The 19220-nt window shown below is 49.4% G+C and overlaps 1 protein-coding gene across 1 annotated transcript; it reads right to left on the bottom strand.

Annotated features, from left to right (window-relative positions):
- Window positions 1-6186: 6186 nt before the first annotated feature.
- LOC142579721 (uncharacterized) lies at window positions 6187-18094 on the bottom strand. The gene is made up of 3 exons (XM_075690212.1): window positions 17808-18094; window positions 9656-11061; window positions 6187-8543 (listed from the first exon to the last, which is right to left on the bottom strand). Exons 1-3 carry the CDS (start codon window positions 17983-17985, stop codon window positions 6480-6482), a joined length of 3648 nt encoding a protein of 1215 aa, XP_075546327.1. The 5' UTR covers window positions 17986-18094; the 3' UTR covers window positions 6187-6479.
- Between the last annotated feature and the right edge of the window lie 1126 nt (window positions 18095-19220).

Genomic DNA, 19220 nt, shown 5'->3' on the forward strand with positions numbered 1-19220 from the left:
GGACTACATCTACGTGGTGCAGACGACAAGGTCTCAAAAAAAAAAAATGGTGCACATCTAAGCAAGCCCGTCTGCACGAGCCTCCTGTTTTATTAAGAGCAACGAGTTTTATAAAATTAATTTAATGCTGTAGCCTGGGGCTCAGTATACATTTATTGATGAGTTAACTCAATCTTCAATAATGACGTTTTATAACCCACTCTTAATCTTAGATCTTAATCTTAAATCTTAGATCTCAACCTTAAAGCGACTATGTGGCTATCAGAGACACCACTGTGCGGATTAATTTTGACCGTACGGAGGTTATTTAAAATGCGCCGAAATCTCTCTGCAATAGCGATGTTGTTTCTGCCTCCATCAGGACGTGGCTACTGCAGAGAGGCATCGAACCCGCAACCTCGTACTCAGCAACTGAACTATATAGTTACTGAGGCACCAGAGTAGTTGTGTGTGAAGGGGTGTGCAGAAAGCTCTTTCCCGAAAAGAGGAAACAACTTAGCGTTACAGGTAAAATAAAACGGCCTTACACAATTTCCTGCGTGAAAAACAAGATCATCGGATTCCATTTGCTCCAGGAAATTGGTTTAGGCAAAGCTTTCATTGATGTTTTTGAAGAACGCTGTTCCTGCTTAGCGAGCACTTGCAAGTACAGACCGCACGACTCAGTTGCACACATTTTCACTGTGAATCGCCACGCAGAACATAAATTTGTGGCGCTCGCTCGTGCATATGCCATGCATGGCGACTAAGGAATGACAAGGATGGATCGACCGCGATGACATGAAGATGACTGTATGACAATGACGGTATGATGACAATGGCATGGTGACACCGGAATCACTACGATATTACGACGACCATGGAACGACCACGACGGCATGACGATGGCTGCGCAACGATGACGGAATGAGGCCGATAACGTGACGGCGACGGCACGACGACCCTGAGGTAACGACGCAGGAGCGACGAAACGGTGCTATGATGACAACGGCGTAACGATAACGGCGCGACGATGACGTGATGTCAATGATGGAGTGACGACGACAGTGTTATGAAGAGAATAATATAGATGGAAAGACGACGACATCATGACGAAGGCATGACGATATGACGACACCAAACAGGTTACAGTGGTATAACGACGGTGGCATTACGACAACGGTATGGCGATGCCGGAATGACGGCGGCTGTACGACGATGACGGCGCGTAGACGACGGCACGACAACCATGAGGTAACGACGCATGAGCGACGAAACGATGTTATGGTGACAACGGCGTGACGATCATGGCGCGACGACGACGTGATGTCAATGCTGGAGTGAAGACGACAGTGGTATGAAGAGAATAATAGAGATAGAAAGACGACGACATCATGACGACGACATGACGATATGACGACACTAAACAGGTTACAGTGGTATAACGACGGTGGCATTACGACAACGGTATGGCGATGCCGAAATGACGGCGGCTGTACGACGATGACGGCGCGTAGACGACCGCACGACAACCCTGAGGTAACGACGCATGAGCGACGAAACGATGTTATGGTGACAACGGCGTGACGATGATGGCGCGACAACGACGTGATGTCAATGCTGGAGCGAAGACGACAGTGTTATGAAGAGAATAATAGAGATAGAAAGACGATGACATCATGACGATGGCATGACGATGTGACGACACTAACCAGGTATGAAGTTGAAGTTTGAAGTTTATTGAATACTTAGTGCAGATACAAAAATATTGATATTTAGTACAGAAAAAGGTCCCATAGTGTAAACACTGTAGGGGGACCTTTCATAAAGTTAAAACAAAACACCAATACTACTTAACAGCAAGAAAGCGATGAATTATAAAAATGCAAAAATGCAAATACAAATGCAAATATATAATGAGTTACAGTGGTTACAGTGGTACACGGTATGACGGTAAGGTTATAGTGGTATAACGACGGTGGCATTACGACAACAGTATTGCGATGCCGAAATGACGGCGGCTGTACGACGATGACGGCGCGTAGACAACGGCACGACGACAATGGGAATCACTAGAAGATGACAATAGAACTGCCATGACGTCATAACGATGACTGCACGACGATGATGCAATGATTCCAACTGCTTGACGACCTTTAGATGATGACTCAGGAGTGACGACGTTGCTATGACGTCGGCGGTGTGACAGCAAAGTGATGCCGATGCAGGAGTGACAATGACGGTGTGACGAAGTATAGCGTAGCCGGAAAGGTGACGACGGCGCGCCCGCAAAAGGCTGACGATGCCAGACTGATTACAATTATAAGACGACCGCGGCATGAGGACAATGGTATGACCATGGTGAAATGTCTACGACTGTATGACGACGACGGCATTACGACGCCGTTTTGATAGCAGTGTAATCACTACGACAAAATGGCGACGATGGAATGACCACGACGGCACGACGACAACTCTTTGGCGACGATGCCATCGCGACAGCTGTATGACGCCATTTGAAGGACGATGGTGGACTGATGGCAATGGAACGACAATGGCGGTGTGACGAGGACGGCTTGAAGACGGTAGCGTGATGACGACAATATGACAACGCACTGACAGCGGCAGAGTGAAGAAGGCGAAAGTATGGCGATCAAATGACAACGAAAGAATAATGACAGTGGTACAAAGGCGATAAAATGACGACGGCGGCGTTTTGGCGTTGGAGATCACGTCGGCGTTGGAACTCAGGTTCGTGCCTACGTGCATCACATCAAGCCGCAGACCGCCTCAATTCGCACTATATCGGGTGTTCGTTTGCACTATGCCCGGTAAAGACCAATCGTCCAGGAGTGCAGCAAGCAGCGATGACAAATGTACGGCGACGACGGCGGGACGATGGCATTACATTCAGTATCACCCACGGATTTTGTAAGACACCGGTCCGCTGCAGAATCAACGGTAAAGTCCAAGGAAGAGGCAAATAAAGCTTCACTATAAAACTTATGCATACCCCAAGCACTGTGGGACTAAATGTTCTGCGGAACGTTTTTCAGGTATCTGGCTGCCCAGCATTGTTCGGGGTTCTGCAAGGGGCTACCATAAGGACCGACCGACATGTTTGTGCAAGGCTTGCATCATTGGTGTCTGACGACAGAAACAAGGCGACGTGGACGGTTTGATTTACTACACCACTGATTTATTGGTGTCGGGTGGAGGAACATTACAACCTGTTCCTTGAGGCCTGGGCAGATCCAGAAGGTCATGCATTGTCACATACAGTCTCTAAGCGCTAACTGCCACGAAGGCTTGATGGTGAAAACTTTCGCGCACTCAAATGTTTTAAGTCAATTGCTGGTAAGCGAAGCGACGCACGCGTCAAACAACCCAAAGCACCAGCATGCACGAGCGAAGTCAAGGGTGTTATTGCGTCTTTTTGTGCAAGAGTCTGTGGCCTATAGCGCCTAGTAATCATCAACCACTGAAGCGATCATATCCTATATAGTCGACGAGCTAAGATTTTTTGTAAAAACCTCGCTTCTACATTGTATAATGATGTGGCGCGAAACTGTTCCACTTTTTGCAGCTTGGCTTCATCATTCGTTTTTGGAATGAAGACAGCATTCCACTCGTAGAATGCGGCAGGCAAAAACCTTGACTATAAGCTTGCCGATAGAAATTTAGCAGAAAAGGAGATAATAATGAAGGGAATTTCCTATGACATTCAGTTGCATGATGCCATCAGCTGAGTTCAGGGGTTTTACCTTTTGGCAACAAAACGATGCTAGCAGTACCTTCTTCAATCCCAACTTATGTGACAAATTGTAGTCGTCAACCGGTAAACTGGCATGCGGCATTAGAAGCCAGTCAATTCAGCCTAACATTCACGTTGCGCGTGATGTGCTCGAGTGTGTCACAGGCAACGTCGAACAAGAGGCCAAAGTGCGTGCAGCTTGATTGAACCAAAAACTTCGATAGGCATGACCACCAAGCCACATTTCATGTGTCAAGCCGTATTCAATCTTGGTACAAGGTTGGTTAATGGAGTTTGTATTAATGCTATTAGCATTCTTTCGGAACGTCACCCAGTTTGCGGTATGTATGTATATATGTCCACGCCTAACCTGTTTCTGGCAAACTTGGGGCGCTGAGTAGTCCATGCTCAAATAGGCAGAGCATCGGGCTGCTGTGAACTGTTGGACCAACTAAGGTCACTGGTTATGGGGCACTGGGCACTTGCCGCTTTTCAATGACAATATTTGACGAACTTGGGTCACAGAGCATGAGACACTGGGTATGTGGCACTGTTCAATAAACCTCTTTGACGCCAGCTTGGGTCACCGAGTATGTGTCCCTGGGTATGTATGTGCCACTTTTCGTAACAATCATCACACAAAATATATCACCACTTACACACTCACTACGAGATAGATCGCATTAAAGTCGTCCATCAACTCCAAAGAATCGATGCGCGTCGCCGGTTTTGCTACGATCATGGATATAGTGGATTTATAGTTAGTGCCTCGTTCACTCAGCGGATAAGCCTCAGTCTCAGGCGAAGAAAAATCAGTGAAGGCGTTGAATGTCAAGCGCTATTCAATTATGAGGTCTGTGTGCTTTAAATATACCAATGAAACATTGTAGTTATGTCCGTGTTTTATGTCGTGATGTATCGTTTCACTACGCTGACAGGGCCTGGTGTGCACTCACTGGCCCAATGTCATCGCTTAGTATTCTGTGGAAGCAATTATCCGGCGGCAGATCCCTTGTTGACCAAAAAAATTAGTAGCCCAGATGTAAAAAAAAAAAAAAATCCGACAATTAAGATACCACCTAATGCGAAATTTTAGCGCTGCTGTATACGTGTTTTCATTTCTCTATACATTGAGGCCAAGAATCTGAGACCGAAATCACCATACCGACTGGCAGTAGGCCAGTGCCGTCAGCGCCTTCCCATAGCGAGGGGCCGTATGGGAACGCTAGCATGATGAGCGACATCGGAGCCAGCTGTGCAAGACTACGAAGACGAACGCAGGAGCAGGGGAACGAGCGCGATCATGCGGTTACGCTGAGGGACGGCGACGCTCAACCCAGGAACGGGCGCCTAAGAGCTGCGTTGTTAAAGAAAAGCATGAAAATCAAAAGCTGCTGCTGAATATCGTGCACTGTTGTTTTTATACTCTACACAACGAGGTCTGCGGCCTGTCACCATTTATTGTTTGATTATAGACAGAGCAGCATTTCTTGCCGGCCAAGATTCGGGGAGTGCGTACTGCTGCCACGGGATATCGGAGTGGAAGAAAACAATGTTGCCAAATAGCAGCTTCGCTGGCTCCCGACTGGAATAACGACTTGTTTAGTGCTAATGATCTCAATGCCAAGCTCCACCACATAGCTGGGGTGACCACCATTGCGGTCATCTAAGTGACAGTTTGCAGGCTACACGCCAGCCATTCCAGCTGGGTGGAGATTAACTGCCGTACCTAGAACGTTCCCCCGACGCAACGTGCCACCCAGACTCAATATATTAAGTTGATGGCAACGGCGCCCTACGAGAGGGCCGTCACTGCGCTTCGTGAACACTTGGGAATCCTTGGGAATCGCAGTGTCTTCAACCGAGGAGAGGCGATGTGATCAACTGAGTGGGGTAACAAAGAGCTTCCGATTCTAGTATTGTGAATACAGGGGTTAAGTTTACGGGGTCCGAAAGGTATATAATGTCCGTCGCTATAGGAAAGCCAGGCGATGCTCGCTTCCGTGAAGTCGTCGCTTGGTCGCGTGATCTCCTGTGTGTCTCGAGATTGCGGCAGCACCACCGCCATGGGGATGTCTGTACCTCTGGAAGCCGACGAGAGGAACTGCCAGTCAGAATCCGCATGCCTCCTCTTCCGGCCTGGGAACCCCGTTGTCTGATAGCGTTGTAAAACAGCGACTTGTTAACATCAGCCCTGTTTGCAGGTTGGTCCTATAGCATACCTTCGCAGTAGCACTGATGTCGATATTCATGGGCACATACGGGCTTCAGTCAGGAGATTATCCAGTCACTATTTAGGTCACGTGATTGAATGGGTCATCCTACGTTTTGGTCTATTACTACCATCTAAAAAGCACTTGCTATAGGGCGCAGACTACTGCAGAGACCTTTAAAACAAAATAATATGTTACGAACCTCCCCTTTATGGTTAAACATACAATTAAAACAAAGCAGACAAAACAAGAATCTTTTAAGTAAGCATATGCATACAAACGGAGCGAGGTATCCAGGTCTCGCACACCATTCCACTGAATTGTTACGTGTGCAATTCAGTATCGCGGGCAACATTAGAAACTGTATATAGGCGAGTATAAGAATAACTAGATAATAGAATACAAACAATTGGCACTGTTGCCCGATGAGCTATCAAACCTAGCTCGAAAAAGAAACATCAGGGAATGAGCTGCCTCGAACCGTATGTCGCAGCAGGGAAGGCCAGCATACGCGCGCGACCCCGACCACTTCGCTATGCGAACAGACACGTCGGTGGCGACTGGCGCTGGCAGCCGAAGGCCTCTGCGAAGTCGGAAGCGTTGACGGCCAAATTGCACATGACCGGTCCTTCCACAGGATCGTCGCAGAAGTGGCTGCAGTAGCTAATGTAGAACGTCTGCAACGGCGAGAACATCTCCAGCTGCTTGATCCCGAGCGTGGACAGGCCGCCTTCATGGCTGGATGCTGCGCTGCTCTTGAGCGCGGCCAGCGCGACGTCCAGAGCGAAGAGGTCGGCGACCTCTTTCATGTCCCGCTTCGTCGTAGCCCTGTCTAGTGCGCACTTTCCCTGTTGCTCCCACCAGGGTATCTCAGAGCCCGTGTAATCCAACTTCCGGCCACGCTCGTCGGCGATCCTGACCAGCTGCCGGGCGAACTGGTATCCCAAACCACTATAGGTCATTATCGGCGAGCCCCGGGTCAGGTACGACGGCGGGAGGAGCGCCGAAACGGCAAGCCAGACGAGATTCACCGAGTAGAGGTAAATGGCGCTTCCAGACTGCCACCGGTAACGGGCGGTCAGCAGGTTGTCGTGGAAAGGGCTGTACAGCGCCAACTGCAGGGCCTGCTTAGACTTGAGCCACATCTCGAAGAACGTCGCGTCTTTGCCGTAGTTGTCGGGAAAGATGCTGTAGAGACCGTCCAACTGTTCGGTGATCATGAACGGTAGCGCCGGGAACAACTGGGCGCGCATGTGGCTGCCGATCTTCAGAGCCGCTTCCTTCTTCGTCAGGTTGGTGATGGATTCCGAAGCTTGGAGCTGGCTGAGGAGTGCTCTCGAAGTGGAGTTGAAGAGCGTCGAAACGTACTCCTTCCGGGCTTCGGTATCGAACAGTGCCTGGAAGATCGTCGACGCCTGGACAATGCCGAACGATTCATGGACGGCGAGAAAGCAATGCGTGCCAGCACCCGCGTTCTCAGCCGCCTGTCCGCCCAAGGATAAGAAGTCGGCGTTCAACATCCACACGTAGACATAAGCGAACATCCAGCCGATCACGTTCAGAAGCCGTGCGGGTGAGATAGTTTCGAGTAGATTCGAAAGCCGACTGAATGAGTACTGTTTCATTATTAGGATTTTCGTTTCTATAGAAACGACGGCAGTTGATTTCACATGCTTCGTGATGACAGCACGCCATTCATTCAAGGAGGCGTTGTGGACATAAAGCTGATGAGCCTTGTGCAATGGCAGCAGGATGTCATGCTCATCTGTGCGTGTCGACAGAACAGCGTCCCTGATGGCTCCTTCGTCCTTGTGCAGCTCTTGGATGGCGGAGTTCTTCAGCTCGGTCGTTCCGTTGGTTAGGAAAAGCGACACGCTCCCCACGGCGCGGCCGTACGCGACGTCGTCCAGCAACGACATCTGCCGCATGCGCAGCAGCGGCAAGGCGCCTGGCTCTTCGAAGGCGACGACGGGAAGGCGGTCTTCGGTCAGGTACACGAGCTTCGCATCGAACCACAGAACAACCCTCCAGTTCACGATTAAGTCGAAGAGGACATCGAAAACTCCGATTATTCCCACCTGCCCACCCGAATCCACCGACGGCCACCGTATCCCGCGTGCCTCCATGAACCTAACGAAGTGCTCGGCTGTCTTCGTGGCTGGTGCATCGAGACAGGTCGACAAGGCGGTCAGGGCCTTGGAAGTCGCAGGGTAACGCCCATCTGCTGCTGGAGGCGCCGATGTGGTGGCCGCGCTGACGACGCTTGAGGCGACGAGCTTGGCGTACGGAAGCGCTTCGGCGACCTGGGCGTCCGGTCGGGACCGGTTGGCTCCGCACACGTAGGCGTGGAAACGGGTGCACGGGTCCGCCGTCGTGTCAAGGGACTGAAGAAGCTGATGGGCGTGGTCGAGGCAGTCGTCACTGGAGCAGACACCGTCTTCGAGCGAGGTTCGCGCTCTTAGCACCAAGTAGATAACGACGAGAAGCAAGAGAACGCTCGTGGCCGCGAAGACCAGGCGTTTTTTGTGGCGACGGCAACCGCGCAGGTGAGACTGGAGTTTGTCAAGGCGATGCCGCTCCAGCTCTTGTTCTGCGTACTGTTAGCAAAAACAGAGAACGGAACCTTCAATTGCATGGAGCTACAGTTGACGGAATAATTTAACTACGACGAAATGATAGCGAGGCTTTGGATTTGCGCAGAATAAGGCAATGGAAGATCAAACTTGCACGATGCTTCCGAGCTTCGACCCTATGAATATTTGGTGTTGCTGACAACTCTCACATTGTTGTTTATTTCCCTTTCGTGGTGCGATCTGTAAGCCTCTTGTAGGCTTAACGCGGTTGACAGGACGACTGCACTGAAAAGGTGGTAGTACAGGATTCCATCCTTGGACCAGGACAAATTCATGTAAGAATTATTTTCTGAGGACCTGAACGAGATTTTGTTGGGTCCTTGGTGCTGCATTTAGTTGGATTCTGAGTACCCTTTTTCGTGAGCCTATATATAGCTCCACATTGGGGGTAATACCATAAAGCGGAAATTTATTTATCGGACAACAGCTTGCTCTGAGCTGCAATGTAGTTGAGACGAGCATCCGTTCTTTTGATCGTTCCTATTATTTTCGCGATTTTTGACATGGCCTAACTGGTAAAACGCACAGGGGAAGTTCTCTATTGTCATACACCCATTTGGCCACCATGATTGCGAATATGACGTTATGCTATTGAGCACAAAATTGTGGCTTCCATTTCAGGTCTTCTTACTTTAAAAGCGGTACACAAACGTTATGAAATTTTAATGCACGTAGTAATGAAGGGGAGTAGTGCATGTATTTGCCTAAATACCGTCCTTCTGGCTTTAAACAGCTTTGTGACTTTGCAAACCGATCATTTTGAATCAAACATTTAATTATAAATGCAACAGTTTGCGATGATTACGCTTGTGTGCAGGTACTTGGTGCCGTCGTGCGTCTAAGAAACTATAAACTGCTCGGAAATTCATGAATATAAAGCGTAATAAAAAACGCCACAAGAACGTCTTAAGCCATTAGGGCGAAGATTATACAAAACCATAACCTATCCAACACGTCCATGGCAGCTGAACGATAACGGCGCCAGTAATATAGCAACATCTCTGTAGGAAACAATGGTTTCTTTCTCGGTGTCCGCTTCACCGCAATCAGTTCTCACTGTGGTTAGGCTCACTTACATGGCCAGGACTGACGCTAGGGACGCGGGTATGGGGGCTCTGTTCCCTTTTGTGCAGCGCCCGGGCCCGATAGTCCATCGAGGCACGCCGCTTCTGCTTAGCGCCCGCCTCGGAAAACTTGGGCAGATCGTGGATGGCCGCTTGCACCATCATCGACTGGCGCCGACCGGAGGTAATGCCGGCCGCCATCTCCAGGGGTCCGTGGTCGATCGGGCTGACCGGGCCGGTCGGAGAGCTCATGAGCAGCTGCTCGGCGACGGAGCGTCGCCGCGCGGCAGCCTCCTGGTCCGCGCTTCTGACGCTGGGCCATCGGATGACCTGATGCGGTACGGGCCCCTTAAATTGGGGTCCAGCGACTGGTTCGGCTTCGGCAGAGGCCAGCTGGAAGGCGCCGTCGAGTTGTTTGTTTCTAGCGAGTTCCATCTTGGCGGAAGGGTGTATGGTTACCCGGCGCTCCGGCGAGTTCGTCAGTGACGGGCTGCCGACCGAGCTGCGCTGGCTTTGGGCCCAGACGTCGGCGTGAGGCGCTGTTTGTTGGTCGTCTCGAGGAAAGTCGGCTCGCGTCGCGAAGGCATGGCGAGGGCTGCCGCTGTGGGCGCTCGCCCGTCTTGGCCACCGCCATTGCTGCAAGTCCGGCGCATAATGAGCGTCGTCGCCCTTCGGGATGCCATCAGTTGACTGCCCCATTCGCCCGCCGGCTACTGTCTGGTCAGTCACTGTTCCCGGCACGAGGTCGTGCGCAGCGATACGCTGAGGACGCTGTCGCGAGGGCGACCTGCGCGCGTGCAACGGATCCATTTGTGAGGATCTCCGCGAATGGCGCCCTGAACTGTCGTCAGCCGTTTGGTAAGGTCGACGGCCACCTTCGTCGTGAGTGTCGTCGAGGGCTGAGGCGTCATGGGCGTGGGTGGAAGGCACTGTTCCCGTGCTATCTCGCCAGTCCGTGGTAAAGTGAGACGACAGAAATGGCACACCGGCTCTGGTCCGGTCAGTCACTGTTTCCGGCACGAGGGCGTGCTCAGCGGTGCGCTTAGGACGCTGTCGCGAGGGCGACCTGTTTGCTTGCGACGGATCCATTTGTGATGATCTCCGCGAATGGCGCACTGAACTGTCGTCAGCCGTTCGGTAAGATCGACGGCCACCTTCGTCGTGAGTGTCGTCGAGGGCTGAGGCGTCATGGACGGGGATGGAAGGCACGGTTCCCGTGTTATCTCGCCAGTCCGTGGTAAAGTGAGACGACGGTGGCCTCCGTGCTTTTCCGCTGTGCGACACGGGCCCGAGCGAAGTGTGAGCGATGCTGCGCGAGTCGAGCGTCCCTGTGCGAGGCGACACTTGTTCCCTCGGCGCGGTCAACTCGTCCATTGTGTCGCGTATTGAGGAGGACGGGCTAACTCCTGACGGCGGACCTGCGGTACAGAAAGTCGCCGTATGATGTAGGATCAACGTTTCGGAGGGAACGCGAAAATCTGGACAACCCACCCTTTACGCGGAGGCTATTATCGAGTGATAAAGAAGAGGATGTAACCGTGAACTAGAATAAGAAAGGAGGGGGAGGTACCAGCGAATATACAAGGTCGTGTACACAAGAAAAAAAGGTGTTAGAGACGGACGGACGCTGGACTTGCAACTGTACTTGATTGGAATTCACTTTCCTGCACATATCCTCCGACGCTTGCGCATCTTTCCCTCCTCCCAAGATACGTGCATTGGGAGGAGGGCGTACGCGCCGTGCACGTACGTGGAAGACACGCACATCGAAATGTACTTTGCTGCTCACAACATCTGACGCATGCGCGTCTTCTACTCCCAAGACACGTAGGTCAATGTCAGTTTTATCACCTACCCGATAGGTAAGCGCGTTCTTTGTTGGTTAAACACGAAGACGGTATCACTGACACAATTTTCCCTCTGATGTGAAAGGCTTCTACTATTTCCTGCTCGTATCTAATCTTTCCCCTCCCTAACATCGTCACAGGATCGAACACTTGCATAGTTTTTAGAGCGATACAGTACATAGCTACTCTCCGGCTGGTGGTCAATGCCAGTCCGTCTACGCGTCCCGTCGACGCGAAAAATGTTTCGTCTCCAGCTTCTCGCGAATGTTCTGTAGCTCTCAATCTAATGCAGACATGGTAGAAAAAAATCATACTAAAATCGACTTTATCATTATGCGAGTTTCATTTACTGATCATAATTAGTTCACAGTGAAGTTCTAAACGTTACGGGATTTCCGTCTGCTGTCAATACATGGCCATCTACGGAGGGAGTGTGGTTACGGAAAACGGCTGTAACTCTTATTTTATTGAAACTATCCGGAAACAAATTGAATGACAATCAGCCGCTAAAACGACTCTAACATTTCACAGAGTTTCATATACTTTTTATAGTTATACGTAATTCGCAGTGAAGTTGTAAATATTGTAGAATTCCCGTCTGCCATGCGGTGGTACTTGTACGCGTCACTACTTCATAAAAGAATAAGAATAAATCCATCCACAGTAAAAAGATGTATTCCTTGTCTGTGTCCAACAATTACGACAACAAAAACTATACATACATAGATGCGTCGATTGAGGTAAAACGGACCACAGCTTTGCTGCTGGTCATTCTCCTCTGAGTGGAAGGGCTGAAGAATTTTTGAAGAAAACTTCTCATATTCTCAAGCTACAAATAGCTGTACCTTTACAGAAACATTTGATTGAAAAAAATTAACACTTCACCTGGAATAAACGGTTTTTGATCGCGTCAATTTTCCACTGTTTATTCCGTGAAGGATCATTCACGTTGCTGTGTTAAGCCATTTGAAAAGCTGGCATGACGGTTGCGCTAGCAGCTTTACACTCTGGTTTATTTTTGCACTTCTCGCAGCCGCGGCAATGAACTGACAAATTGCGTCCCTGGTCGCCGCTTAAGAATATGTGATATTCTTGCAAGCTGAGTCTGAGAACTGGCTAACCTCCCTGTCGTTCCGTCTATTTTTTGCAGGCGCTTTTTAACACACCTACCATATGCCAACGCAGTGCGGTAAAGTCATTCACTCGATGACGCGTGTCCCGTGTCTCTCACGTGACAGAAGGAAACCCGCTGCGAGCAAACTCTCAGCCTGCTCTTTCGGGCTACACGCCAGGCGCTGGCGGCAGCTCTTCTGCACTGCGTACAGAGGGCAACCAACCACTACACCACTCCTGACCAGTTTAGACTGATTAGAAGCGTACGGCGTTAGTGGTCTTCCTAGTCTGAGGTGAAAACATCCAGAAGACATGGTCCTTCTCGAGAAAGGTTGGTTGTAAGTAGAGGAACCTAATGTCTTTGTTATCTGGCAGTCCGTAGGTGAATTTAGAGCACGAGAACAGCCCTTAAAAACAGATCAAATATCCTGCGCTGCGCTATCTGCTATGTCCCCTGGTGAAATCCTTTAAAAAATAAAAAAGATCTTCAAGATGTCTAAACACACGGACCACATGATCGTTGTTCAAGGAAGTGCAAATGAGGATGTCAGTTCTTGCCAAGAAAATACTGCATAACACCGGGGCAGCTTTAGACCCATTACAAATCCCTTTCTTTTGTAAAAATATGCGACCTTTAAAGAGACCCTGAAACGATTTTGACAATTTTCTACAAACGTACTGAGTCCTTAGAGTAGGCGCTTCTGATCATTAATTGACGCATCTAAGTGCTCCGCGTAAAGCGTGTAATTTATTATAAGGTTTCAAAAATGTACATCGCTGCCGATCGCAGCACACTGCTCGGTGGAATTTTAAGCCACCCCGCCCCTACCCATATGACGTAAATCACCAAATTGACGACATGTGGGCGAGCTAGCCGATTGGCTGCCCAGGGCACGTCATCGATAATTTTTCCACCTTTATAGTGAACAAATGATGTTCGTAATAGTTGGAATGTTAGTTAATTTATTTCTATAAAAAGAAAGTAACAGAAAGAGAATGCACAAGAACAATTTCTCACTACACTTAAGCACTTCCGGCACACAGCAAGCGTCGTCTTCTTGTGTTACAACGTGCTCCATTTTGACGATAGCTCCACAGTCAGAGTCGGTCTCAGTATTTTTGCGAGCACTATGATTTGACTTTGTTGCGTTGTGGACTGCAAACGTAGCGACTGACAATATGCCAAGCTGCGACATCGTGTCCCTCTGCAAGGCAGCAGACGAGCGGACTGGCTGCAGCGCATCGGACTGCCACTATCCGATCGGCGCCAGGATTTGCGCGTTTGCGGCCGTCACTTTACACCGGAAGATTACTAACGCAATAGTGTTTCGCCAGTCCGGTATTATGGTGAACGGAAGCGCTAGGGGACAGGGCCAGGCCGTGTCCCTTCATGTGGTTTCACGGGATGAGCAGAAGCGCAAATGTGAATGGTCTGCACGGTGCAGCCACCTGGTGGCACAAAGCTCAACCACACAGAGTAGCAGTAACAAAATGTATTCTTCTTTGCCGCTGTTGTAAATTTTTCGTAGGAGTGTAATCGTTAACACGTTCTTTTTGTAAATGTTTTACATTTGGTTAGAGCAATATTAGCTCTTTGTTTGGCTGGTTAAGCTCTGCGCCACGGGTGGCTGGACCGTGACCAAGGAGGATATATAGAATTCTATATATCCTCCTTGGTGGGGACCGATCAGGCAGCTCACGTACGTCTACGTTAAAGTTCCTTCGTGAGCTTGAGTTTATGCCTCCACCGTTCCGTCGAAACGCCCGGCTAGCCTGTGGTTACCGGAATACCAGACACGTTCGGCGCTGCGACAGAATGCTCGCAACTCATGCTGCTTCGATAGCTCTCGCTTAGGGTCAACTGCCAAGCAGCTGGTGGAGAGTTTGGAGAGGCTTCGCGCGCTCGCTCCTAGAGAACCGGAAGAACACGACGTGCCATCATGACGCAGAACCAGTGAAGGCGGTGCTTAGTCCCGATCACTCGGCGAACGAGTTGAGGAGAAAATGCATGACTATGGAGGAGGGTAACTTGTAATCGTCCGTAGCTCTCCTAATATGAGACGTATCACACAAATTGTGGTACGAATGATTAACTTTAGTTGTACCCTACGCGTCTACAAAATTTGTCCGAACCGTTTCAGGGGCAACTGGGTAGACTCCAAATAACAGGACAGTATCTCAAGAAACGCTCCAGTGCGCATGCTCCGTTTCATACATCATGTGCAACGCTGTGGAAGCTATGCAAGTAGTGCGGTCTCCAAATTTTATCACTCCGCGCGTTCCGTCTATGCTTCGTTGGGCGCCAGCGGCGTTTGGTCGCGCGAGCATGCACGTGAGGCTGCCGCGATGGGATGCAAATTAAAAAAACAACGAAAAGCAAATTAATATAAAACAACGTTTTAGCAGCCGAACTAGTGCATGGTTTGTGTGCTTCTAAGGGTAAATTCCTATTTTCATTCAGAACTGACCTTATATAGAGAACATTTTCTCAAAAATCGGTCAGAAGACACCGAACTGTTTCTAAGTGCGAACGCAGCCACTTCAAAAAGTATCTGTAGCCTCCACAGCGTTGCACCTGATGTATGAAACGGAGTATAGGTTTTGAAGACGAACCTCCTCACTAAAAGTTCATTCGCTTCACGCACCGCCACAAACAATTCATCATGGGAATTTGAGTAATAAAGGTCCTCTATGTCCAACGAAAAGGCTGTGCTGGCTCCAGGTAGGCCGTCCTTTTAAAAACACCAGTTCTGCTAAGTCCGCCGAACTAGGGAGGGCGAGCGGGTCCGCTGCCTTCAAAGTGTTGAGGCTTTACACAAGCAGTGCTCAAGCTTCGTCTTCACTTGAACGCCAGTGTGTACTGCTCAGCAACTGTTGCCGCCTTGTTTCTCTACAAGCGGTATATATTCGTCAACCAACTGGCAGCTCGTTTCATCGGTGTCACGGTGAAGTTCAACGGTGCGTCAGATGCACGAGCCAGGAACCACGCGTCCAAAGAATTGCACTTCGGCCACGCAACGCACAGCAAGATTTGCGATAGCTCTGGCCCTTTATCAGGTGTATTCGGCTTGAGCGGAGGCATAGTGTGCGTGTGTGTACTCTTTGCATATACGCTTTGCGTAAAAGGTCGGGGTCGCACGGATCAAGGTACCCATAGAGCACGGCTTCGATCGTAAAAGCATCACGTGTTGCTGGGGCAAAGTGGGTTCGTAGACGCACGTTAGGCTGGAGAAAAAAAAAAAGTCAGACACAAGGCAAGCGCTTGTCTTGTGGGTACCTTATTTTGTCCCGTCTACCGTCTGCGCTTGTTAAACCTGCACACATTTTTGTTCACTTAAAACACTTTTGACGTTTGGTTTGAATTACGAAAGAATAATTTTATGTTTCCTGATGCTGCCTTTAACGTGGCCTGTTAAAGCCATGTTGTGGACAAAGGCAATAGGGTTATGACGTAACTTTTACGCTTACTTTCCCGGGGTTTGACGTGAGTCGGCCCGCCAGTCGGTCGCTAGTCTAATTCTCGACGAGTAGCTTCAGCGGGGGTTTAACGGAGGACGCCACTCAGTAAAGAAATTACGCGTCCCTCGAAGAGCAAAACGAAAATAAGGTGGAAGCAGAAGTCAACGTTTCGACAAGTGGACTTGTCTTCTTCAAGGCCTTGAAGAAGACAAGTCCACTTGTCGAAACGTTGGCTCCTGCTTTCACCTTGTTGTCCTTTTGCTCATCGTCTTGAATTTCCATCTCCCGCCTTCCCCTGCGTCCGACGAATGAATTCGAAGTGTAGGGCCCGCAGGAACCATAGCCCAATTATCTAATCTTCATAACACACGCCTAATTCCCAGCTTTCCCAACTCCTGAACGTTCTTTGAAAGGTCACAAGGCAAAAATTGAATGAGGTGGCACCTGGCAGAAACAGAAGAAACGGCCACTCTGCGTAGAAAAATTGAATGGTTAATACATATCTCTCAATTAAGTGAAATTAAATTAAATTATGGGGTTTTACGCGCCAAAGCCAGATTTGAGGCACGCAGTAGTGGGGGACTCCGGAATAATTTGGACAATCAGATGTTCTTCAACGTGCAACTAAATCTAAGTACGCAGGTGTTTTTGCATTTCGGCCCCATCGAAATGAGGCCGCCGTGGCCGGAATTCGTTCCCGCGACCTCGCGCTTAGCACTGCAACACCACCTGTACCACTCTTAGCTCATGACAGCTACGGCTTTGAGACAATTGAAGCGCCCATTAACGATACGGTAAAGCAATAAATAACAATTTTAGCGTGAGCGTGAGAAAAAACAACTGATGCTTCGCTTACAATATCTCCGTCAGTGCGTGTAACCTGTACGATTCTTTTTACAGTGAAGCTGTATATGGCTAGCCGATTGGTCCGTCCGTGCGTGATAGACTGCGCCAATAGTGACGTTGTTGCCCTCCGTCACAGCCGAGCGCGCGCGCAGCAGTTTCTCTCCGGCTTCGAAATGAGTAGGTCGCGCGCGTCATACGTACTCCTGAGGAGCAGGCAGCTTTCGATCAGCAACGCCGCGAGCAGAACCGGGAACAAGCTCGTCTACGCCGTGCCGATGCTGCAACCCGGGCACAAGAATAGGCTCGTGCAGCCGAGCACAAAGCAGGAACTGCGTACCGCGGATTCGGCAGCCTACCAAGCTGTCGTTTAATGAACCGTCGGGATTAACCCAGTGGTAAACACCCGGGCCGTACGTTTCGGCTTCTCTGGTTAACAATCTGTACGGAGTGCTTGGGCGGCGATTTATTTTTTCTTGCAGGTAATGCGATGCGCTTATGGAGAAGTACTAGAGCGCCCGTATAACCAACCGTGGGGTTATTGTTTCAACCAAACTATTGACGAGAAATTATTAGCTTTTATTTCTTGTACATTGGTTAGGCGTTCGTGCGTGACGTTAGGTGATGTTACAGGGATAGCCGGATCATGATTTCGCAACTACTTTCGGGGACTCGTTCCCTTAGTGGATTAGAAGTATACAATAATCTGCACGTGAAGCACGCATTCTCGCACCTAATACACGCGTCAACAAGGCGTCCCATCATTATAACAGGGTTACAAAGCGCAGACGAAAGCTGCGCCAAGACCGACCATCTAAAACACCGTTAGGGTTCCTCGCCCCCCCCCCCCCCCCTCCTTTGTGATCTACAAACAAGCGCTCGGAGAAAGCTAGTAGACGCACCGAAATGACGGGACCGTGGCCTAGACCTCTTCCGGTGATGCCTCGCTCTGTCGGTGCCACGCTGCTCGGTAGGAGCCGTCTCGTTCGGATTGTCCGCCGTTGCGGCGCCATGTCGCTGCAGTGCCCCCGGAGACGGTCCTTCATTCGTGACGCTCCTCTCGTTGGGATTGTCCGCCATACGTGCGTCCTGTGGCCGGGGCTCCCTCGAAAGCGGCTCGTTCAGCTGCGAGCGCTATGCCTCGGTTCGAAATAAGCGAGACAGGGCGTGTGCACCGCGTGAAATCGCGTCTTCTTCTGCTTCTTATCGCTCACGAGGGCAACGAGTCGTGAGCACGAGCGCACGCCCGTTTTTACCTCGAATTGAGAGAGAGAGAGAGAGAGTCACATAGATGAAGTAAAAGTGTAAGAATGTGAGAATGTATAAGAAACCTATAGAAATTTGTGTTAGCATTTAGTTGCCTAAATGCCGATCGCTTTGAATGTTTGCCCGTGCCCCGTTTTGGTATTTTGATGGATGCACTTTTCAGTCAACCCGGTGTGTCCAATCCCCCCTGTGGGTACGAGTCATGTTTTGAGGCATCAAGAAAAATAATAAACATGACAGCCACAAGAAGCACATAAATAGTAAGTCCTACTGTACCTTCCTCCTGAGGCAACCTTTAGAAATTGGCTTAATTGACAAGCTTTTGCATAATTGTCTTACCCTATCACCTCCATCTCACCTTGTACGTACCGTGATCATATGTTGTTGTTGTTGTTGTTGTTGTTGTTGTTGTTGTTGTTGTTGTTGTTGTTGCCTCTAACCATGGCACGTACCCACTAGGGTGATTGGCCACACTTGAGGTAATGAAAAGTGCAACCAACAAAAGACAAAGAGGGCTAAAAATCAAACATTAAAAAAGAGACATTAGACAACTTAAGCATTGCAACATTTTCAGCAGGCTTATTCATAAAAAGAAGAAAAAGAATGAAGTATTCCATAGTTGGTACCCTCGACAAATTTTTAGAGCGTGAAAAGGAAGGTCAAACACAGGACAGGCGCTACCTTCAATTGTTTCAACTGAAGGGCAAATAGTTCAAAGTAGCTCCTGTGCTTTGTTTGAGCTTCCTTTTATGCCAGGTCTTTCTTGCGCTTTAATGCACCAATTCGGCTCACAGAAAGTTCTTCTAGGTCGGTACCCTTGCAGCATAATCTTCCGGACGCTTCAATGAACATGTAGTATTAGAGCAGTAATATTAGACCCATGGCTTTTTGTGCCTCATTGACAGGCACCGATGGACAATATGCTTGATGTTGACAGTGCTAAACCCAGATTACCAGTCGGAAGTAGTAGGAACATTCTGTGGAACGATGAGAAGCGGCAGCAGGATAAAAAGAAATGGTCAGTTGTTTCTGGTTCGTTACAAAAAGAG

This window comes from Dermacentor variabilis, chromosome 4 (assembly GCF_050947875.1).
Source record: "Dermacentor variabilis isolate Ectoservices chromosome 4, ASM5094787v1, whole genome shotgun sequence".
Taxonomy (NCBI): domain Eukaryota; kingdom Metazoa; phylum Arthropoda; class Arachnida; order Ixodida; family Ixodidae; genus Dermacentor; species Dermacentor variabilis.